Source organism: Marmota monax, unplaced genomic scaffold (genome assembly GCF_021218885.2).
Source record: "Marmota monax isolate L192 unplaced genomic scaffold, Marmota_monax_Labrador192_F-V1.1 WCK01_AAM20220418_F8-fsc00086, whole genome shotgun sequence".
Classification (NCBI taxonomy): Eukaryota; Metazoa; Chordata; class Mammalia; order Rodentia; family Sciuridae; genus Marmota; species Marmota monax.
Genome location: NW_026693086.1, coordinates 4,196,635 through 4,219,595, shown reverse-complemented (window position 1 = coordinate 4,219,595; position 22,961 = coordinate 4,196,635). Strand labels below are relative to the sequence as shown.

General features: G+C 54.6%; 1 protein-coding gene across 1 annotated transcript in view; it reads left to right on the top strand.

The window, feature by feature from the left end:
* The window catches only part of Nsmce1 (NSE1 homolog, SMC5-SMC6 complex component), a 28,135-nt gene extending 15,964 nt beyond the window's left edge, over nucleotides 1–12,171 (top strand). The window contains exons 3-8 of the mRNA XM_046454642.2: nucleotides 5,226–5,347; nucleotides 5,535–5,612; nucleotides 6,632–6,778; nucleotides 10,535–10,651; nucleotides 11,447–11,567; nucleotides 11,971–12,171. Of these exons, the coding sequence (XP_046310598.1) occupies nucleotides 5,226–5,347; nucleotides 5,535–5,612; nucleotides 6,632–6,778; nucleotides 10,535–10,651; nucleotides 11,447–11,567; nucleotides 11,971–12,050 (665 nt within the window). The 3' untranslated portion in view covers nucleotides 12,051–12,171. The remainder of the gene's footprint in view (nucleotides 1–5,225; nucleotides 5,348–5,534; nucleotides 5,613–6,631; nucleotides 6,779–10,534; nucleotides 10,652–11,446; nucleotides 11,568–11,970) is intronic.
* The last annotated feature ends 10,790 nt before the right edge of the window (nucleotides 12,172–22,961 follow it).

Here is a 22,961-nt window from a genome sequence, read left to right as displayed (position 1 = left end):
AGCCATGCCAGGGGTGCTCTCCTAGGGGCCCTTAACCCAGGCCGCCAGGATGCAGGAGCCCTGCTGCATACTGCACTAAGTTCATGCCCCCGCTGCAGCCGGCAGAGAGCAGACTTTCCTACTGAAATGAGCTCTTGATTTTTCAAATAATGGTCTGTGTGCTGGGCTCGGAGCTCAGAGCGCTACCTCTCCAACAGAGCAGCCTGGAGGTCCGCCCCTCCAGAGCTGTGGGCCCGAGCATGGCCACCTGGCCCCCGGTGCTCATCCTTCTCTCCTTTGACTGATTCCTGAGGGCTCAGGAGTCAGCTTATGTGGCTGGTGGCACCAGGATTTTTTTTTTTTTTTAAGTATGTACTATAGAAAATAGAGAAAAGTAGAGAGAACAGTACTGAGAGCCCTGTCTCCACCTCCCAGTCAGAGCGATGGCTGACCTGCTGTCCTCTGTACCCCTGCTGCTCACACCCTGGAAGTGATTCACCATTTTGCAGGAATTCCGGCATCATTGCTCATCTAAGTAAGATTTTATTTTTAATGAGGGCCCAAGTCTTTGTCATTGCATTAAACCAGTGGCCAGTCATCTGGTCAGGACTGTTACTTTGTGGCCTTGTGATCTGGGTGAGTTCTTCACCTCTCTGACACTTGTCCCCCCACCTGCCATGCTAGTGTCCCTGGGGGTCTGCTCCGAGAGTGAGGGCGGTGCTCGCGTGTGGTGAGGCGCCTGCTTCTACAGAGGGTTTGCCAGTGCGTCAATTATTTGCCACACAGGAAATGGCCCTCCCTCCAGCCCTGCCCCCTATCACTGTGCACTAGCTGTGCTCTAAAAGTGCCAGTGGGTGGGACCCTTGCCTGCTCAGTGGGCCCAGAGTCCCCCGCCAGCCTCTCTTCGAAGCCAGGGCTCTGCGTCTTGGGGCCAGTTCTGCCCAGCACCTGAGTCCCGTGTAGGATCTGGCTTGCTCCATCCTTAGTGTGGAACTCAGCAGGGCCACCTGCCTGTCCAGTCAGATGAGAGGGCTGTCATAGCACCAAGTTGGCCTGCACGCGGTTCGGGCCCCTGGGGCTTATTATTTGCTCTTATTTTCTCTGCCTAAAAATAGCATTTTCCATTTTGGTGTCTGGTTGAGAACAGAGCCATTTTGGGGTCAGAGGTTAGGCCAGCTGGCCTCCTGATGCCTGCTTGAGTGGACGGCGAGCCCTAGGTTGCAGAAGCCTCTGGGAAGCAGGGCCCTGTTTTAACAAGCGGTTCACTGGTAACGTTAAAGTAAGATTTAATTTTAAAAGAAAAGGAGAAGATATGTATGTTCGTAGCCAGAAAAAGCAGTGTGTCGGAGTGAGCGGAGCCGGTGCCCCTCCTGGAGGGCGCTGCTGGCGCCACCCATCAGCTGCCTGGACCCTGCGTTCACTGCCCACTGCCAGGCATTTCCCGGTCAGGCCAGTGCCGCTGTCCTCTCCTGGGCCCTTTCCTGTCCTCAGCTCCTCCTCTGCTGGTGTGTGCTGACCCAGGGCTCTAGGCTGGACCCAGGGGAGGAGGACATCACTGGGCCTGGTTTCTGGCAAGTCTCCCGTCGAGTGCTGCCTCCTCCTTCCGAAGCCCTCGGGTGTCTGACCTCGCTGCTGCCCCCCTGCTTTCCGTCTCCCAGCTGGAGTTCCTGGAACCAGCTGGTGAAATGTGCCGAGCTAATGAGTAACACCTGGCCCGCGGCGAGGCGGGGCACGTCCCGTCCCGTGCTGCAGGCCTGCCCGCTCTAGCCTGGTGCTGCTGCCCTCCAGGTGGTACCCCAGCTGCACAGACCCCGTGCTTGGCTCGGGCCCAGTGCTGGCTGCCCTAGTTTGGGTGTCTGCTCCCTGAGAAGAGAGACGCAGTGCTCTTCTCTCCTCAGCTGGACCTGCAGGACGCTAGGTATTTTGGTACTTCCTGAAGCCTGGGTGTGTGTGCACTTGTGTGTGTGTGCACTTTTATGTGTGTGTTTTGATTTGGGATTCTGAAGAGAGGAGCAGTGTTACTAATTAATTCTCTTAAATCCCTCAAAGTCCTTCTAGGACTGGAAGCAGTTACCCCGGTCACGTGACGTTGTCTTTGTCTCATGCACTTGACATCTCCATGGACTCATAGGATATCAGGGCCAGATGCCGTTAGCCCTGTGTGTCCTTGCAGATCTGTACCCTGTAGCTTCTCCACCAAGGCCTCCAGGGACAGGGAAGCAGTGGGGGCCAAGCAGGGGACATTGGCTGGTCTAGAGACTGGAGGTTGGGCAGTGCCGACCTGGTGTGGCCTTGACATTTGTGGGCATGCCAGGGATCTTGCTCACAGCAAGAGACCCCAATTCTGCCAACTTAGAAAGGAATTTGCTGGGGAGGCTATTGGGCAAAGGAAGTAGGGCTGATTGGCACCTGGGTGACGGGCTGAGGATGGACAGGAAGCATAGTGACATCTCTTTCCTCTGTAGCTTTGAGGCTGGAAGCAGCTCCAGGCAGCACTTTGTCCCTTGCTCAGGGTGAACCGATGCGGAGCCCACTCCTGGCTGATGCTGGCTCTGCACTTCTCAGCTCCAGCTTTCTGGGTCCCGGGTGTGGGCGCTGGGGATTGCTCTCCCAGCCCACGGATGGGGGAGAGTTCAAAACAAACCCAAGAAAAGCAGCCGGGTTTGTCAGGGCGGGAGCTGGCTGTCAGGCACCTGGATATTGCCACCTGACCGCCGTGGGGGACGCTGACACGGGGGACCTGGAGTGCCTGTGATGAGGAGGTGCTTGCCACCAGGGGAGGGCAGAGCTGACCGCAGCTGGTCTGGGCAGGAAGGCCCTGGACAGGAGGAGGCTGAGGGCCCACAGAGGTAGGGCAAGACCAGGCTGTGCCACGGCTCTGATGCTGCCCACAGCGCAGGCTGCCAGGGTCGCCACCAGAAAGCCATCCAGGTGAGGGGCTGGGGGCTGCGTAGAGGAGCTCGTGCCTGGGCGGGGTCAAGGGGCAGTGTGGGGCACCAGGGCCTGTGTGAAGAGCCTCCACGGGTCGCCAGCTGAGGAGGACACGGTGGGCTGCAGGGCTGGCGTGGAAGGAGGGGCTGGAGCTGGAGGAAGGGGGCCTCTGCGCTGCTGCGGGCCTTGTGCAGAGCCCAGCCCGGAGCTGCCGTTTCTTCTCTCTCTCATGAAGATGCAGGAAGAACCTTCATGCGGCAGACCTGGGGCTGGTCGTGAGCCAGAGGCGGAGGGCAGGGGCGAGGGCTGCGGCTCCTCTGCACGCGGACGCAGAAAGCCCAGTGCCTTAGGTGCCTCTAATCTGCCCACGGAGCACACTTTCTGCCCGACACCCCGGAGGGACCTCTTGGGTGGAAAATGTGAATTGCCACTCAGGATTTGCCACTGTGTCATACTGAGTGGACATGGGTGCTCCCTGCCTTGTGCCCAGTCTAGGTGGGTCATGAATGCCTGCCTGCCTCGCACCCGAGTTTCCAGAGCTGGGCACTCTGTGGCCTTCTGCTCACCGGGGGGCGGAAGCTGTGTGGAAGGCTGCTCCAAGGAACGGCTGGGCACTGTGACCTGGACAGAAGAGCCACTTCCTGGACAAAGAGCCATTTGCGTGGCTTGTGATGAGGAGCAGGAATGGGCGCTGGAGAGGAGGGCAGCCCACAGGAAGGAGCCAGAAAGCAAGGCGCGCGAGGGAGGCAGGAGGTGGGAGGCGCGGCGTGTGCCTCCGTCCCAGCAGGGTCCAGCTGTGGGGCCAGGGGGCGTCCTCATGCTTCCTGCTCAACTTTGCCACATCCACGTCCCACCTTGAAAACAAAAACAGCAAAACAAAATCAAGGCTTAGCAACTGTGCTGGGTGGGGAAGGTGAACTCCGGTTGGGAGCTGCAGTCCTAGAAGGTCGGCCCCCCTGCTGGGGTGCCTGGGCCTGGGCTGGTCCACTCCTCTACGCGGCCGTGCCCTCTGCCACCAAGATGGTGTTTTATTTTTTAAACTTAATTCATTTTAGGTACGTAGGTAGCTCAGAAACCCCTTCTCTCTGTAAGAAGCCAGATACGGACAGCGCTCAGGGTCCCTGTGAGGACTCCCATTGCAGACCCTCGCCCATGGTGGCCCAGTCACGGCTGCCCGCAGTGCTGCTGTGTTGGCGGTCCCTGTTGTGACGGGAATGGGAGACATTGTCTGCTTTGTCCTGCGGTGGTTTTCAGAGGATCTTTACACACAGATCTTTTTAAATGGCTTTAATACATGAAAACAGTATCGCATTCAGTAATGCGCCCAGTGTGACAGGGAGCCCTGCGCCAAGGGGGACTCCACAACAGAGCTGGCCAGCCCCCTCCTCTGCTGCCAGTCTTAAAGCGGCCTTCTGCCTGCAGGAGGAAGGGCACCTGTCTCGTGGCCCACCGCAGCCTCCCTGTCCTTCCTCTCCAGCTGATGGATGTCCATCCCCCTCGTACTGGGCGCTGGGTACCCCCTTCTCAGGCGTGTGGGCCCCTCTGCCTCTCGCTCCTGCAGGCAGAGGAGTGGGCAGGTCAGGGCTGGGTCCAGACTCTCTGCGCTCACTGCTGGCTCCACGGGCCTGGTGGTGTGACTCTGGACTCCTGTCTCCATCTCAGCCTCGTCACCTGTACTCAGGAGGTGCCAAGGCCTACCTGGAAGGGCTGGTGGGACCCATCGGTCACTGCGTGAGAGGTGCCTAGAACAGGCACCCAGCGAGCCTTCTCCTCACTTGGCAGCTGCTCTTTACGGTTGCACCCCCAGGATGCAGCTCAGGCCCGGCCTGCAAGTGCTCTGTGCACGTTTGGACGTTGAAGGAGGGGACAAAGGGATAAGGAGGTGCCTACCATGCGTGTGAGAATGTGCAGGGACACAGGCTTTGAGTGGGGACACGGTGACGATCTGAACATGATGCTGTGTGCAGTGGGAGCTCACTGCAGGTTCTGCACACACTGAGCAATGTCTTGAAGGTGTGCATTGGGTTAGTAATTGGGATCAGGGGACTGTGAGGGGGACACAGCTGTTGGCCGTGGGCAGAGACAGGAAGACCCCAGCAGTTGTGGAGGTCTCAGATACCCCCTCCAGGCCCTTCTGCCTCCCTGCAGCCCCCGTCCAGCCTCTGCTTATCTGAGTACTCCAGGAAGACAGAAACCGCAAGGCGGGGCCTCCGCTCTTGTCTGCTGGGCCGCCTGTGTGTTCAGGTGCCATGGAATGGCAGAGACTGGCCACACATTTTGATGAAGCCCTCCACCTCTTGCATGTTGATTCCCAGGCAGTGCCACCGTCGAGAAGCTGGAGGACTTCATCAACAACATCAACAGTGTCTTGGAGTCCTTGTATATCGAGATCAAGAAAGGAGTCACTGAAGACGACGGGAGACCCATTTACGCCCTGGTAAGTGCAAGGCGGTGCCCTCTGGTGGCGCTGCGAGGAGCTGGAACGGCTGGACAGGCTGCTTCCCCTGGGCGGTGGAGAGCTCCCTGCTTGACGGGGCTCAGGGGGAGGGACACGGGGAGAACCGACACACGTCGCCCCTCAGGTGAAGGGTACAGCCTGATCATCGTGCTGACTTATTTTTTAGGTCAATCTTGCTACAACTTCGATTTCAAAAATGGCCACAGATTTTGCAGAGAATGAACTTGATCTGTTTAGGAAGGCTGTAAGTACAGAGGCTCCGTTGCCTGTGCTGCTCATGGGAAACTCTGTCTCCACCTCTAGAAAGGGGACGACAGTCTTTGAGGGTCACTCGGGGGACGCCACAGGCCACTGCAGCTGCCTGGGAAGGAAGCGCTGGCCTGCATGAGCAGGGCCTTGCGGGAGTGACAAGTGCTGCCATCTGGGTGCTGTCCAGGGATGGCAGCACCTGCACCCGGGGGCTTGGTGGGGACTCTAGACCCCTGGTCCACTCACACTGACAAACCTGAATTTGCCTGGTAACCAGGTACCCACGGAGCCACCTGCACAGCCACACTTGAGAGGCGACATTCTCCAGGCCACGGAGCTGCTGGCTCAGCCCTCTAGTCACCCGCCTGGCTGGGCACCTGGCTGAGCCAGTGGTTCTCAGCCTCCAACCATGGCGGTCACTGGGGAGGTGAACAAGGCCACAATCAGCCTCCCTCCAGCTCTGTGGAGTCCGACTCTCTGAGGACGGGGCCTGGAGCCAGTCCTTTACAGACCGGGGGGTTTGCCGGCGGCCGTAGTGGAGAGCCAGGCTCTAGGACTCAGCTGCGTGCGTGAGAAGCCGCATTCCTGTTGGCTTCTGTCCTGCTGTGTGCAGGAGTTTCACAGTGCTTGCCTGGCCCTGAGTCTGCGTGGCCTCTCGCCCTGGCCAGCCGTGGCCCACTCTCCTGCCTTTCCTGCCCACACACCTTCAGTGAGGAGAGGCGCTGCCCCATTCAGCTCTCGCTCCTTTCCTGCCTTTTCTCCTTCAGGGAGGTGGGTGGGGCGTGAGAAGGAGGCGACCCTCCTGGGTTTCTGGACACGGAGATCATTGATTTGGGATGGTTACAGGAGTGGCCCTGAGTCCGCAGGACTGAACCTGCTTCTGGCTTTGGATATTATGGAACTGCCTTTCTGAGGGCTGTGTGCAGGTGGCAGGGACGGAGCGGTTGTCCTTCCAGAATTGAGAGTTGTTCTTCCAATTGAATCGATGACTGAGGTGCCTGGGCTCTCTTCCAGCTGGAGCTGATTATTGACTCGGAAACTGGTTTTGCATCTTCTACAAACATCTTGAACCTGGTTGATCAACTGAAAGGCAAGAAGATGAGGAAGAAGGAGGCGGAGCACGTGCTGCAGAAGTTTGTGCAGAGCAAGTGGCTGATCGAGGTACTGCCCGTGGCCTCCCACCTGGGCACTTTCTAGACTAAATGACGGTTTCTTCTTTAAAACCATATTTGTGTCCAGCTGATGTCTGTAGAGCCAGGCCCTTTTGGGACCCTTGTTGCTCTAATGCCCTCGGGGGCCCTGTGGGGGGGACTCGGGCCCCTCATGTTCTCTTGATGCCACAGCCGGAAGTGGTGGAGCTGGGAACTGCACCCAGGGTTTGGGCTCCAGGGTTCATTTGAGTTTCTGGTCCACGGACAGTGAAGTGGGTAGGTCAGCGGGGACAGTGAGGTGGGTGGGTCAGGGACAGTGAGGTGGGTAGGTCAGCGGGGACAGTGAGGTGGGTAGGGCAGCAGGTGTGAGCACAGTTGTGGCGTCTGACCTGGGCCTGACCTCTGGTCCAGGTGACTTACTTTACCACTTGTGACTGGTGTGGCACAGTCCCCTCCTGGGAGGCAAGAGTGAGGCTTAAGCAGGAACAATGAGGAGGAGGGGCAAGAGTAAAGGGCGTGGTGCTGGGAGCAGGTGCAGGGTCCCGTTAGTGTCAGCGTTGGCGTGTGCAGGGCCGGGGCTCTTCGCGCTTTTATTGAAGACGGTAGCTCTGAAGGAGCGGAGAGGAAGTGCGGGCACGCTTTTGGAGGTGACTAGACACGTGGGAGAGGACGAGGCCTGGTAACGAGGCCCCCTGGGGAGAGCTGGCCCACGTGTCAGCTCTTTTTCTAGGAAGGCAGCACCGTTTCCCAGGTCAGCCGAGGGGCTCAGTGGCCAGTTTCCACAGCTCTGCCGCGAAGGGCCTGCCCCGCGTCTGGGGGGCTGAGCCCACGCAGCCCCCGTTTCCTGTCTGGTGGGAACTGTGGCTGGAGGCTGCTGTGGCCTCCGCAGTCCTCCAGTTCCTTCCCACAGAGCCGCCCGGCCCGTCCGAGTGCCTCACTTCTTCGTGGGGAGTGGCCACCCCTCGCAGTCCGAGCTGATTCCATCTCTCTGGTGCCTCTGGAGAACAGGGCAGGGGAGGCCCCAGGGGTCGAGGGCAGGGCTGAGGGTTCCTGGAGAGTGTCTGGGTCTGCTGGGCACGTCCTGTGCGTGGCCCCGAGAGTCCTGCTGCCGGGACAGGCTCGTGAGCTCAGTGCTCGCGGCTGCAGCTCTGGCTGGTTGCGCTGGCATTCTACCAACAGTGGCCGTGTTCAGGCCTGGCCTGGCGGGTGCAGCGCTGTGTCACAGTCGTCCTTCCTCTCGGGGTGGATTTGGCAATCAGAGATTGTCGCGGGTGGCTGGCTTGTGACCAGCGGTTGTGTCTGGTGTGGTTTCTTTTCTGGTCAAGCACTGTAGGGGCAGGGCTAGCCGCCCTCGTTCCCGCTGTTGCAGAATGCACTGCAGACACTCAGGAACTGCTGCTGAGTGGGCGACGGGACAGGTGGTGAAGTTCCAGAGGCACAGACTTTGTTTAAAACTCACAAAACCTGGTAGGCAGGTGCCCGCTGGCTGTGTGCAGCTCTGCCCTGGCCTGGCCTGTCGCCTGGCAGCCTGTGGGCGGGAGCAGAGGCGCTGGGGCCGCACTCTGGACCGGGCTCCTGCCCTTCCTGTGCCTTCCCCCGTTGAGTGGGATGCTCTGCTGCCTTCTTTGGGGTGGCTCCGAGCTGAGGAGGGCAGGCGGGGAGTTCTGTGAGCTTCCAGGCGGGGCCTTGGCCCCGATGCCCCCCCAGCCCTGGCACCCTGGCCCTGGCATCTCTAACCTTCTTGTCAGCCTGGCACTGGACAGTCCAGGTAGGGCTCTGCCTGTTCACTGTCTGGCCTGCAAAGAAAGCTCCAGACCCCGGGGATGGACGGGCTTGTAAGGACCCTCCAGGTTCCTCTGCCGCCTCTGGGCCTGTGCTCTCACTGGACGGCCTCGCCAGGGGCCTGGGGTTCTGTGGGGGATGGCTTAGGGGCCTTCAAGGGGCCACGTTGGTCAGAGGGACCACGCTTCACAGCCTGATCCTCAGCCTCAGAACTGGGACTCCCCCCAGGAGTAGCCTGGCTCGCGCTGACTGGAGTCCTCCTGTGGGGGGTGTCTCTCCAGGGACACTTTATCCTTGGTGACGGGAGGTCTGTCCAGTGCTGGGAGAGTGCTGTCCTGTGTGGAGGCCGCAGCAGCTGGGCGGTTGAGCAGGCGTCTGGAGCAGGGGGAGCCCTGGGAGGAGGCCCTGGGGGTGAGCTTGGCCCATAGACCGGCTGCGTCTCTGAGCCCTCGGAGCCCCCCGTCTTGAGGTGTTCTGAGACCAGGGAGGTCACTTGGGGTTCAGTCTTCTCTGGAGGGTTGGGGTAACCCCTTTACCCCCCCCCACTGGCCCCCGGGCACTGCGGGGAGGCGTGAGGAGGCGGTGCTGGTTCACCACATCGTGGTGGTGTTGTATAACTGCTCCGGGCTCCGAGTTGGGCTTCAGCTCATGTCCAGGGCCTCGGACGTGGCTCCTGGGGTCCAAGCGAGTTCACTTAACTTTCTGCAGGTGCTCCTCATGGGGTGCCCAGTGCTGGCCCCACCCAGGTGCTAGGTGCCAGGAGTGAGCAAAACCAGACCTGGCCATGGTGCTCAGGGGACTGACTGGCGAGGACCCCAGAGACCCTCGCTGATCCCCTCACTGAAGTAGTAACAGGTGGAAGGGGAATAGGATTTCTCTGACAGCTCTATCTGGAACTGGCCCTCAACTGAGGAGTGACACCAGTGCTGAAGCCGCTGGAGTTCCCTGGGGGGCACCTTGCCAGCCTGTGCAAAGGCCCTGTGGTGGTGGTGGGGCCTGTCTGAGCCTAAAGACTGGGGGACGGGCTCGGTAGGGACTGGGCTCTTCAGCCTGAGCATGGAGGGCAGCCCTGGGAGGCTGGGTAGGGCTGCTGCGGGGTGGACAGGGGCGCTATTCCCCTCCAGCTGTGGGGGAGCTACTGACTGACCCCCAGGCCTCTTCAGTCACAGGCTCTTCTCCTCAAACACCCACCTGCAATGCCGTCATCCTCTGCTGCCCCCTCCTGCCATCTGCAGTGGCCTGTCGCTGGGGCACAGGCCCTCCCTGAGGCTCTGCCCACCCAGGGCTGCCCTCGTGCTCAGGCTGAAGAGCCAGCTCCCTGCAGCGCCCACCCCTGGCTCGCCTCGCCCACCCTGCAGGGCTCCCTCGACCTGGCCTCTTCCCTGTGCTGATGCTGAGCTGGCCACACCGTGGCTCTCCCGGGTCCTCGGGCTGTGTTGTGTCATTGTGCTCAGGCAGCCTGCCTTCTTTGGAGGTGCTGCCATCGTGCTTGGGGCCTGGATTCCTTCCAGCTCCATTTGTAAAGTGACGCGGCTGGGAGTGAGCCCAGATGTCCCTAAAGCGGTCCTGCTTTCAGAGAGTGAGGCGGGTGCTGCTGCGAGGGTGGGGGCAGCAGGTACTTGGCAGGGCTTGTCTGTGTCCATCCCGGGGAGACGCGTCCCCCTGCCCAGCCCTGTCCTCCCCTGCTGGAGGCTGCCGAGACCCTTGCCACAGGGCTGCTGCACGGACGGAGCAGTTGTGTCTGAGCACAACAGCACGGGGACCGCATTCCCACTGTCTTGTGGGTTCTTGGCCTCAGTTTGCCTTTCCTGTCCAAAGGGACACCGCTGACACTGGCCGGCTGGGCTGGTGAAAAGCTGCCGTGGCCATGGGTGTCTGACCTTGGCATCTTCCTGGGCTGCAGGCTGTGGGGCGGCAGAGGGACAGAGGCACTGAGCCAGGCAGGCCCTGGCTGAGGTGGCCGCCACCCCCTCTGTCCCTGCAGAAAGAAGGGGAGTTCACACTGCACGGCCGGGCCATCCTGGAGATGGAGCAGTACATCCGGGAGACGTACCCCGACGCCGTGAAGGTCTGCGACATCTGCCACGGCCTCCTCATCCAGGTACCAGCGGCTCCCAGGCCCGCCCCAGGCCCTCCTGTCCTTCTGGTGCCGGCTCTGGCACTGCTGGACCTCCTCCCCCAGGAGTGCCCGGAGCTGAGGGAGGCCGCCTCCTGGACGGGGCGTGGTGGCCGTCTCTGCTGCCCGTGGGAACACAGCTCCTCCCCCGTCCCTCGCCCTAGCCCAAGGGCTCCTGCTTAGGTTTCTTTCTCCAGAAAGGCCGTGATGATTCTTGGGTGACAGGTGCCTCTTGGCAGGCTTTTGGCGAATGTCTTTCTGTGTCAGCGTCGTTTTCTGAGTTGTCTGTTCCCGCTGTGTGCGCTGTAGGGCTGTCCCGCCATCCATCTGGGCTGGACGTCGGTGCTTCCTGCCCTTTCCTCCAGCATCGTTCTCGGTGCGGTCTGTGGTGCCGCCTGCTGTCTGTCCACGGCCCTGGGGACACTGCCAGAGCTCTGACTCATTCAGTGTCGTCTCTGGGACAGAGCATTCTTGTGTTTTGGCTGTGGACGCACATCGCCAATTTGCAGAGCTGAGGGGACAGGCTCCCCTGCGGGATCTGTGAGCAGGAAGCCCGAGTGCCACAGGTGGCCTGCAGGGACCTCAGCCCCTCTGCCTGGGTGTATGTGCTCAGAGTTCCCAGTGGAACCCCGGCGAGGACTGGGGGTTATTTTCGGTATTCTTTTGGGGCCTGGACGCTCAGACTGGACAGCGTGCTGGCCGTTCGCGCGCAGCCTCCTGAGGTTGGTGAGACTGGAGGTCTGGGGGCCTGGGCTCCATGGAGCTGGCCTTCTGTTGCAGGGTCAGAGCTGTGAGACCTGCGGCATCAGGATGCACCTGCCTTGCGTGGCCAAGTATTTCCAGTCGATCTCTGAACCGCACTGTCCCCACTGTAATGACTACTGGCCCCATGAGATTCCAGGTTTGCAGCCCGGAGGGCCCGTATGGAGGGCTGGGCGGGCAGGGCTGACCTGGCGCTGTAGGCCTGGCACCGGGGGAGCCCTGGGAGGGCGTGTGCAGGGCAGGGTGAGCAGTGGGCAGAGGCAGCAGGTGGAGGCCCCTGGGCACAAGTGTCTCTGGGCCAGGCCTGCTGCCTGCAGCCACCTCAGGCAGGGATGTGACAGCGGTGTCTGCAGCTCCCCGAGGTGGTTGCTCTGTGAACGGGGCTAATGCCAGCCTGCCCCTGGGCAGGGGGAGGGACGCAGGGAAGTGCTTTGGAGAAACAGGCAGCGTCCTTGGCATGGGAAGCACAGCATGGTCGCCGCTGGTGGTGACCGCGGCCAGCGCTGCCATTCACTGTGCCTTCTGGTCTTTTCTGTGCACAGAGGTCTTCAACCCTGAGAAGGAGAGGGAAGCTGGCGTCTCCAAGTCCAACAAAAAGTCCCTGCGGTCCAGGCAGCATTAGCTGGCACGTCCTGCTGGAGGTCCCTTCGAGGCCCGGGTCCGTGGAGGGCATCAGTGTTTCCCCGGCTTCTCTGTTTTTTATGTTCGTTGGTGACAGGTTTGGAATAAAATTGTTCCCAGGAGTTGCTGCCGCCTTGCCTGCGGCTCGGCCTCGGTGCGTGGGTCCTGCGTCCTGGCCTGTCCTCTCTCAGAGCTCACCTGACCCCGAGCCCTGGGTTTGCATTCCAGCTGGTGAGGATGGCCGGCTCCCCCGCCTGGTGGCGCACTGTCCAGGGCCACCCCTGCCCGGCAGCTCTGTCCTTGCTTGGGGTGGCTTTGCCTTCAGCCCCCGGCTTTGGCCAGTCACCCCCGCAGGACTGGCCAGCCCCTGGTCTGCACTTGAGTCTTGGCGTCCCTGCTCCCCAGTTTGGACCCTCCTCTGACCTGGGGTACAAGGCCTGCGGCCTGGCTGGAGTCGCTCTTCCCCTGGGGCTCCTTTGTCCCCTCTTGGTGACTGGCAGTCTGCCCATCCTGCGCTCTGAGTCGGCCCCCTCCGGCCCCCCGCCACCTCAGCAGCTGCTCGCCCCACCCGGCTCTGCTGGGGCCTGGGCTCCTGTCCCCTGCGCCAGACCAGCGTGGTCTCCCCGAATGACAGGAGGGCAACTGGAGGCTCCAAAGTGGCCTCCGCACCTTCCTCCTGGTGCCTGTCCCCTGCCTGAGGTTGGGGTGTGCCTCCCGCCTTCTGGGTGGCCCCTCTGCTCTCCTCCTTGCCCTCCACCCTTGGGTCTCAGTTCTCCTCACCACCTTGATGCTTTGTTCCCTTCCCTGCATTTCCTTGGTCACCACACTGGCCACGCTGCTGTGACTTCCTGTCCACCTGCCTCTTTTCTACCCCAGCAGGCCAGGACCCCTCAGACCGGCTCCAACTAGGAAGGGCTTGGCCACAGCAGCCCTTCAGGGGAGGCGTGATCTGTGGCCTCACTCTGGTGGCCCAGGGGCCTCACCTGGCACCTTATTTCTACCTCTGCTCTGTGAGCTGGCCTCGTGCTGAGGGCCTGCAGGGTGCTCTCCCAGAGCAGAACACAGCCACTTCATGCGCGCCGTGCTCTGCCCTCCCACCTCAGTGCCCAGGTGCCAGGAGTGGGAGGGAGGGTCCCATTCAGTGGCTCTGCGCCTCTGCACATGTCCTGGCTCCCGTGTGGACACTGCTCAGCTGGGATGAGTTCCAGCCATGGGCGTGGGAAAATCCAGGCTCACCCTTGGGCCACGGGAGGGCGTCCTACCAAGCCTGGGGCAGAGTGGGAGGGGCTCCCTCAGCCAACGCCAGGTGCTCTGCCAGACCAGGGGAGAGGACGAGGACACGGTGTACAGGTGGCCTCCCCAAGGCAGAGGGAAGCTCCGCCTTCTCCCTCCACAGAGCAGGCACCTGGGACGCGGTGGGCAAATGACATGTGGTGGGAGAGGCTCACCCTTCAAGCGCCAAGTTCTGTCTCCTGGGCCCTGTGTCCCCTCCCTGTCAAGAGGGAGCCGGGCTTGGTGGTGCCTCAGGCAGCAGGGCAGGGCCACGACACCACTGGGCCACTTAACTAGCAAGGGGAGGGGCTGGGGGAGACAGGAGGCTGGTCTAGAGAGAAAGGCCTTGGCCTGGCCCCTGGGGGAGGGGGCCCCAGCCAGGGGGTCACAGCCCTGCCGCAGAGGCCGGGGACAGCACCCAACATGCATTGGCAGGAGTTTGTCTGGTCACGCAGTTCCAGTGGTCACATTCCTGCATCAAGGGTCTCGAGCACCTTGGCCTGGTTTGCTGGCCCTCTGGTACCCTGCCTGCATGACTCATACCTGCCAATGTGCCCATCCCCATCCACGTGGCACTCCCTGGCCAAGCCCTCAGTGACTCCCAGCTCCTCGGCTGGCGTCCCAGGCCCCGCCCCGTCCTTCGCTGCCCTCTGCTCCCCTGACGCCCTGACTCACTCCGGGAGTCATGGACGGGACCAGAGTGACTCACGGCTCTCCTGGTCCCCAGCCTCCCCCTCCGGGCCTTTGTGAGGTGCCGCACGATCAGGCTGTGGCGCCAGCTTGGCACTGGCAATTCCCCGCTGGGCCTTCCCAGCCCCTCCCATCACTGTCACCGGCACCGGGGCTGTGTTGAGAGCCACAGCCGAAGGGGCCCCAGCAAACTTCCAGCTGCCAGCAAACTTCCAGCTGCTGGCTGATGATTGGCTCACAGCGGCCCCAGCAACATCTAGCTGATTGGCTCACAGCGGCCCCAGCAACATCTAGCTGATTGGCTCCTCTGCGGTGATGCTCATTGGGCTGTTTCCCTGCCCTTTCAGACCACAGAGCTGCTCATTGGGGGACTTTTTTGGCTCCGCCCACGTGACCCAGCCAATCGGCCTCAAGAGCAGGAGGATTGTGGGAGGTGGAGAGAAGCTTGTGTGGGAGAGAGAGGCTTGTGGAAAGCCGGTGGTGGCAGTTGAGGCTCTGAGGGTTTTTCCTGAGAGGCTGTTTTGTTTGGCGTGTGTGGTTCTAAAAATAAAGTTAGTTTCTTTTGACAAGTGGCTCCTGATTGTGCCCAGCCAGACTGCGGCAGTTGGTGGCTCACACGGGGAGCGACTGAGGGTAAGTGAAACTGCTCGCCCCTGAGGGCAGGGCGAGAGGATGGGTAGCCATTTTAAGATTCCTCTTTTATTTTGCTTCACTTTTGTTTTAAGTTGCCTGTCCCTGGAGATGAGTGAGACGGAAGAAAAACCGCTCACATCTGAGGAAAAACTATTTACGTCTGAGGAACAGATAGGGAGAAAGGACGGATGCCCATGTCAGGAGGATAGAAAGGCTATAATGACTTTTTGTTGTTCCCTTTTTATTTCATTCTGTCTCGGTTTTGTTTGGCGTCATCTTGTTGGGTTGTATTATAGTAGAAATACGGGATCAGAAATTAGTAAAAAACAAACTGAAAGAGTGTTAAGTAAATTGTTAGAGGAAGGAGGCATCTCAGTAAAATCAAGAACAATCAGGGCATACGTTGATACAATACAAAAATGTAGCCCATGGCTTTTTAAGGAGGAGTTGTTAAATATATCACAATGGAACCATCATGGTGAAGATTTAAAAAGAATAGAAAAGAAAAGCCCAGGGACTCTGCCAGTTGGCACATTGCCATTGTGGACATTCGTATCTTGTTTGCTTAGTCCAAAGCCTTCAGTTCAGACAATGGTAGAGGAAGGAGAAGACATAATGATTCAAGTAAAAGAGAAGGTCTCTCAAGTTAGTCAGACAGAGGAAAAGATTCAAGTAAAAGAGAAGGCCTCTCAAGCTAGTCAGACAGAGAAAGAAAGTGTAAAACAGAAAAAGCCATCAGGGGGAAAGTTACAACAGGAGACTGCTACTAACACCTTTCTATCACCAGAGGGTGTAAGTGTCCAACCAACAGCACCACCTCTACAGGAGACTGCTACTAACACCTTTCTATCACCAGAGGACGTAAGTGTCCAACTAACAAGGCCACCTCCATATGCTGGGAGGTCCCCAACCCCCGCAGTTGATAGTTGGGATCCTGAGACAAGATCTCAAATATTAACATGCCCTGTATTTGAGGCAGGAGGGCAGCGATTTTACCAAGTTTTAAATTTCAAAACAGTGAAGCAGCTAAAAGAGGCTGTAACAACCTATGGTCCTCAAGCACCCTTCACTGTAAGCATGGTCGAATCCATTAACAACTTGAACATGACGCCAGCAGATTGGGCTAATATGTGTAAAGCTGTGCTAAATGGAGGACAATACCTGTTATGGAAGGTTGCCAATGAGGAATTTTGCAAGGAGACGGCTAGGCGAAATGCAGCAGCTGATTATCCTCAGAGAAATCTAGATATGTTGTTAGGAAAGGGACCTTATGAGGATCAGCAGCAACAAATTGCATATGATCCTGGCGTATACGCACAAATTGCTGTAGATGCAATTAAGGCATGGAAGACTTTACAAGGACATGGAGGTTTACAAGGTCAATTATCTAAGGTAATACAAGGAGCTAATGAACCTTATGCTGAATTTGTAGATAGGCTTATTCAAACAGCTACCAGAGTTTTTGGGAATACAGAACAAGCAATGCCATTACTAAAACACCTGGCTTATGAGCAAGCGAATCATTGGTGCAGAGATATCATTAGACCATGGAAACATGAAGATTTAAACACATATATTAAATTATGTAGAGACATTAATGAACAAGAGCAAGTCGTGGCAGCTGCAGTAAAACAGGCTTTAGATGCCAGGCCAAGAACATGCTACAATTGTGAACAAACAGGACATTTTAAAAGGAATTGCCCCATTGGAGGAGGGTTTAACAAAACTAGGTATCAAAGGAGTAGAATACCAGGTATTTGCCCACGATGCCGTAGAGGGAGACATTGGGCTAATGAATGCCGTTCTCAAACCACCATAGAGGGTACTCCATTATCAAAAAACGAACAAGGACCAGGTGTTTATCCACGATATCGTGGAGAAAGGCATCGGGCTCCATTGCCAAAAAATGGACAGGGGGGCCCAATGCTCCGGGGCCCAAAACCACAAATATACGGAGCACTGGAGGAACCCAGCAACCCCATCAGGGTAGTTCCCAGGACACATTGTCCATCAGATCCCTCATCAGACAAACCAGAGGGAGCGCAGGGTTGGACATCTGCGCCTCCGCCAGAGCAGTACTAACTCCAGAGATGGGAGTTCAAATCATTCCCAGAGGGGTGAAAGGACCTCTTCCCAAAGGAACAGTAGGCTTATTATTGGGACGCAGCTCTTCTACTCTAAAAGGACTTATGATAAGTCCTGGGGTAATTGATCCCGATTATGAAGGTGAAATAAAAATTATAGCCAGTTCTCCACAGGGTATATCAGTAATTTCACCAGGAGATAGAATAGCACAGTTACTAATAATACCCAGCCTACATGATAAATTTTCCAGTCGTACTGTAGAAAGAGGTTCCAAGGGATTAGGCTCCACAGGTGTAGATTGGACTATGCTTTCTTTAAATTTAGATTCTCGCCCCATGCTAAAACTAAATATTCAAGGACATGAATTTAATGGGATACTGGATACAGGTGCAGACCTTAGCATCATCTCTCGTCAAGAATGGCCAAAACATTGGCCATTACAACAAGCCACTCAAACGCTTCGAGGCCTAGGAGTGGCAACTAATCCCCATAGAAGTGCAATGGTATTAGATTGGAAGGATCCTGAAGGATGTGAAGGAACTATACAGCCATATGTATTGGATCATCTTCCCGTAAATTTATCGGGACGAGATGTCCTAGATCAATTAGGTTTGACATTAACAAATAACATCAACCAAAATGCACCCACTATTATGACTAGACAAGGTTTTAGGAAAGGAAAAAGATTAGGAGAACAAGAACAAGGTATAGCAGCACCAATACAAATAGATCAAGGAACAGACAGACATGGGTTGGATTTTCAGAAAGGGCCACTGAGACAATAAAAATTACTTGGAAATCAGGAAGACCAGTATGGGTTCCTCAGTGGCCCCTGACTAAAGAAAAGATACAAGCAGCCCATGACCTGGTCAAACAACAATTAGCAGAAGGACATATACAACCTTCTGTATCTCCCCATAATACTCCCATTTTTGTCATCAAAAAGAAATCTGGTAAATGGAGATTATTGCAAGATTTAAGAGCCATTAATAATGAGATGGTTATTATGGGACCTGCTCAATCAGGGATTCCTCAGTTGTCTGCTTTGCCAAAAACCTGGTATGTTTTAGTTATACATATTAAAGATTGTTTTTTTTCAATTCCAATTCATCCTGAGGATAGTCCACGTTTTGCATTTACTATCCCTGCACTGAATCATGAAGGTCCTGATCAGAGATATGAATGGAAAGTACTCCCTCAAGGGATGGCTAACAGCCCAACTATGTGTCAAATTTATGTTAACAAAGTAATCCAGCCACTTAGAAATCAAAATCCTGAACTACAAATATTTCACTATATGGATGATGTATTATTAGCACACAAAGATAAAAACACATTGCTAGAATGTTATGCCACACTTACAAACTTATTAAAAAATTATAACCTAGAGATAGCAATAGATAAAGTACAATTAAATTTTCCAATTAATTATTTAGGAGTTCTATTATCCTCAACCATGGTCCGTCCACCAAAAATTCAAATACGAGTAGATCAACTCAAATCACTTAATGACTTTCAAAAGTTATTAGGAGACATAAATTGGATAAGGCCTTATTTAGGTATACCAACAGGAGAGTTGGGACCTTTATTTGATATCCTAAAAGGTCCATCAGATCCAAATTCACCCCGAATGTTAACGCCTGAAGCAAGAAAGGCATTAAAAATCATTGAAACATATATGGAAAATATGCATTTGGATAGAATTGATATAAGTTTGCCTTTATTATTTATTGTACTACCAACAAAAAATATTCCTACAGGAGTATTTTGGCAAGAAGGTCCATTATTATGGATACATTTATCTTATTCTCCTAACACTATTCTTACTAGGTATCCTGAGGCTGTAGGACAATTAATACTCAAAGGAATAAAAGCAGCAAAGGGAGTGTTTGGAATTTCTCCCAATAAAATTATTACTCCATATACTATGAATCAAATTGATGAGTTAGCTAATGAGTTAAATACTTGGGCAATAATCATGTGCAAATCTAATGTTTCATTTGATAACCACTTACCATCTAATCCTTTATTGTCTTTTTGGTCATTGCATCCTGTAATTTTTCCAAAAATGACAAGAAAAACACCTATCATGAATGCTCCAAATAGTTACCCCTGATCAAACTTTTACATTTTTAGTACCCAAACAATCAGCTCAAAAGGTAGAGCTTAATGCAGTTTTACAAGCTTTTGTGATGTTTAAAGATTCTGTATTTAATTTATTTTCTGATAGTCAGTATGTAGTTAATGCTATAGTATCTCTTGAAGATGCTGGTAGGATTTCCCCTTCTTCTACTGTTTTCTCTTTGCTTTCCACTATACAAAGTCTAATCTGGGACAGAAAAGATCCATTCTTTATAGGACATATCAGGGCACATACAGGATTGCCTGGAGCCCTTAGTTTGGGCAATGATTTAGCAGATAAAACTACACATGACATACATATTTTCTCTACACTAGAAGAAGCTATAAATTTTCATAAAAAGTTCCATGTCAATGCTAATACTTTACAAAAGCGCTTTAAAATAACTAAGGAACAAGCTAGACAAATAATAAAACAATGTCAAAATTGTGTGACCTTTTTACCACAAGTTAATCTTGGAGTCAATCCTAGAGGATTGATACCTAACCATATTTGGCAGATGGACGTCACACACTTGCCAGAATTTGGAAAATTAAAATATTTGCATGTTACAGTTGATACTTCTTCTGGATTTTTGATGGGCTCCCTTCATGCCGGAGAAAAAACTAAAGATGTTATAGCTCATTGCTTACAAAATTTTGCCACTGTGGGTGTTCCAAAACAGTTAAAAAGAGATAATGCCCCTGGTTATTCTTCTACCTCTTTTAAACAATTTTGCTCAACATTTGGCATTGCTCATATAACAGGAATCCCATACAATCCACAGGGACAAGGCATAGTTGAAAGAGCTCATCAAACTATTAAAATGTACTTATTAAAGCAAAAAGAAGGAATTGGGAAGGGGTATATATTCCCCAAAGATAAACTTAAAATAACCCTTTTTACTCTAAACTTTTTAAATTTGGATTCATCAGGACTTAGTGCTGCGGAAAGGCATATGTGTCCAAAAAATGTACATAAGCCCAAGGTACTTTGGAAGGATATTCTAACAGGACAATGGAAAGGTCCTGACCCAGTAATTGTCTGGAGTCGGGGGTCTGTTTGTGTGTTTCCACAGGGAGAACAGCAGCCGATTTGGATTCCAGAAAGATTAACTAAAGCGATTTCTACAGACCAAAAAGAAGATGATTTGGCTCAAATCCATAACAACTGATATCCAAAACTCCAGTTTGGCTATTCTTACATCTGCAACAGAACCAGGATGCTTTTTTCAATATCTATTTTATTATTGCCCTTTGCCATATCATGAAGTTCTATTTTGTTTTTTTGAGCTCATACAGACCTAGGTTAATGTTTTGCTGATCAGTTCTATTTTTTGACTATAGAGTTTTTAAACATTGCAATGGAGATTTCACCTGTAAAAAGTTATAAGGCCTTTACTATAATGTTATGTGTTGTATGTATTATATTATGTGTGCACACTTGTGTTTTGTGTTATATGTTTGAATGTATGTATGTCCATATATCATATATGATGAGCGCTCATGATAAAATGGATCCAAATATTTTTTTTCACGTGATTTATATGGTTTAATTTAAATTGGGTAAACAATTGTTGAGGATTGTTTTAATATGTAAACAAAAAAGAAGGTTAACAAATCTGTTTGTTTACTTTCACCTTTCCTTTTCATTATATTTAATAATTCTCTTAAAGACAATGTAAATTGTTAAGAAAATTGTTTTCTTTTAGTGCCTTCTGTAATGTTACATAATTTTTTCTTTAGCCATTATTGCCAGAATTCCTATCTTCATCCCAGTGCCGGTGAAGACAATGTAAATTGTTAAGAAAATTGTTTTCTTTTAGTGCCTTCTGTACTGTTACATAATTTTTTCTTTAGCCATTATTGCCAGAATTCCTATCTTCATCCCAGTGCCGGTGAAGACAATGTAAATTGTTAAGAAAATTGTTTTCTTTTAGTGCCTTCTGTAATGTTACATAATTTTTTCTTTAGCCATTATTGCCAGAATTCCTATCTTCATTCCAGTGCTGGTGAAGTCAAAGATAAAACCAATCTACAGCTTCTACAATAGCCATCACTGAACTGCTTGCAGAACTTGCCTGGACACATTGTGAGCTCACTTGTATGCATTGTGAACTATCTGTTGGTGCATCGACTTGTGGTAGTGTTGGGGTATTTTTGCTGATGATGTCATTGGTGGTACAATTTTTCCAAAAGGAGCCGTCAATTGGCTTGGTGTATCTTCCTCCCTTCTGCTTGTCATGATCGTCCAGCTAAAATTTGGGGGCCAACAGAGGTGAGGCAAAGAACCTCACCCCCCCCCCCCCGCTGGTACAAAGACCTCTCCACAGGTGTGGCTGTATACTGGACCGGTAGTCAGTGACGGGTAAGATCCAATTGCAATGGTACCAACCTAAGGACCATATGTACTATTGGACAACCTAAGGCAGGCACGGTCCCTAAGCCACATGCTTGTTGTTTAAACAGAGAGGGGGAGATGTTGAGAGCCACAGCCGAAGGGGCCCCAGCAAACTTCCAGCTGCCAGCAAACTTCCAGCTGCCGGCTGATGATTGGCTCACAGCGGCCCCAGCAACATCTAGCTGATTGGCTCCTCTGCGGTGATGCTCATTGGGCTGTTTCCCTGCCCTTTCAGACCACGGAGCTGCTCATTGGGGGACTTTTTTGGCTCCGCCCATGTGACCCAGCCAATCGGCCTCAAGAGCAGGAGGATTGTGGGAGGTGGAGAGAAGCTTGTGTGGGGGAGAGAGGCTTGTGGGAAGCCGGTGGTGGCAGTTGAGGCTCTGAGGGTTTTTCCTGAGAGGCTGTTTTGTTTGGCGTGTGTGGTTCTAAAAATAAAGTTAGTTTCTTTTGACAAGTGGCTCCTGATTGTGCCCAGCCAGACTGCGGCAGGGCTGGGCTTTCCTTCCCCACCGTGGCTCCCTGCTGCGCCCGCAGGCCTGGGTCTCTGCCCACTCCAGCCGCTTCCTGCTCCCTGTCAGCCACCAGTAAACCTGTCCCCCAGTGCCCGCCTTGTGCCGTGTTCTCCGCTGCCCTCTGCTCTGAGGTCTTCGTGGACCTTACCACCGACACTCTTGATCTCCGTGGCCACTGTCCCTGTGGTGGGTAAAACCTCCACTCACTTGTCGCTGTGTCAGTGTGGTCCTGGGCAGGCCACCGGGATGGGTGACGGTGGGAGGCCAGTCCCTGTGCCTCCCGTCTCTGAATGCCCCGTGGCACTCTGCTTCCCGGCCAGCCTGAGGCCCTGTTCCTCAGAGCTGAAGCCCTCCCTGCGTGACTCCAGCCACCCTGCGACCTCTGCCCCGGGCAGGGCTTCCTCTCCCAGCCTGCCATCTGCTGTCCCCGCACATCTGCCTCGGCAGCCCCCACCTGCGGCATCGACTTGCCTCCGGTGCCCGACTTTGAGTCCCACTATTACAGGCTGCTCGTCCTAGCAGGGGCTCGGGACAGCCACAGGCCTGCCCACCGCAATAGGGGACGCCGCAGGTTGGGCCACTGGTGGGAGCTGGAGTCTAGGCCTGTGTTCCTCGGCTAGGAGGGGGAGCCAGGTGGCCACGCTGCTGCTGCCAAGCAACCGCTGTCCCTGGAAATGGTGGCTTTCCTGCCTCATACCTCATGACCTTTAGTGGCCACGTTCGGTGTAAATTTCATATGAAAACGTAAAGAACTTCCTAAGTCCCAGGTAGGGGACGAAGAGTCTCCTTGGGAGCAGCTGATCAGAGCTGTGCCAGTGTCACCTGAGGTCAGGTCGCATGCCTCCCCTCCCCCACACCCACTCTGCCTGCCGCGCCTGTGGACCCCCTCACGGTTCTCATGGCCTCGGAGGCCTCAGCATACTCGTTTCCGGGTTCTAAAATGCATATTCTGATGGCCTCTGCTCAGAACTCTGGGGCCCCAGGACCTGCTGACAAAGTTCAGGTCCCTTGACCCTCACTGTCCAGTTTCCCATTTCTCCTAGTGGCCACCAGTGGCCTGCGAGCTGGGCCAACCAGTCAGTGGACATCCCTGTGGCTCGGGGTTGTGCCAGGCTGGGGTGGGTCCCGGGCCTGGCCACCAGCTTCTTCCCTGGGTCTCCTGGTTAGCAGGACCAGCTGCTGAGCCTGGCGTCTCAGT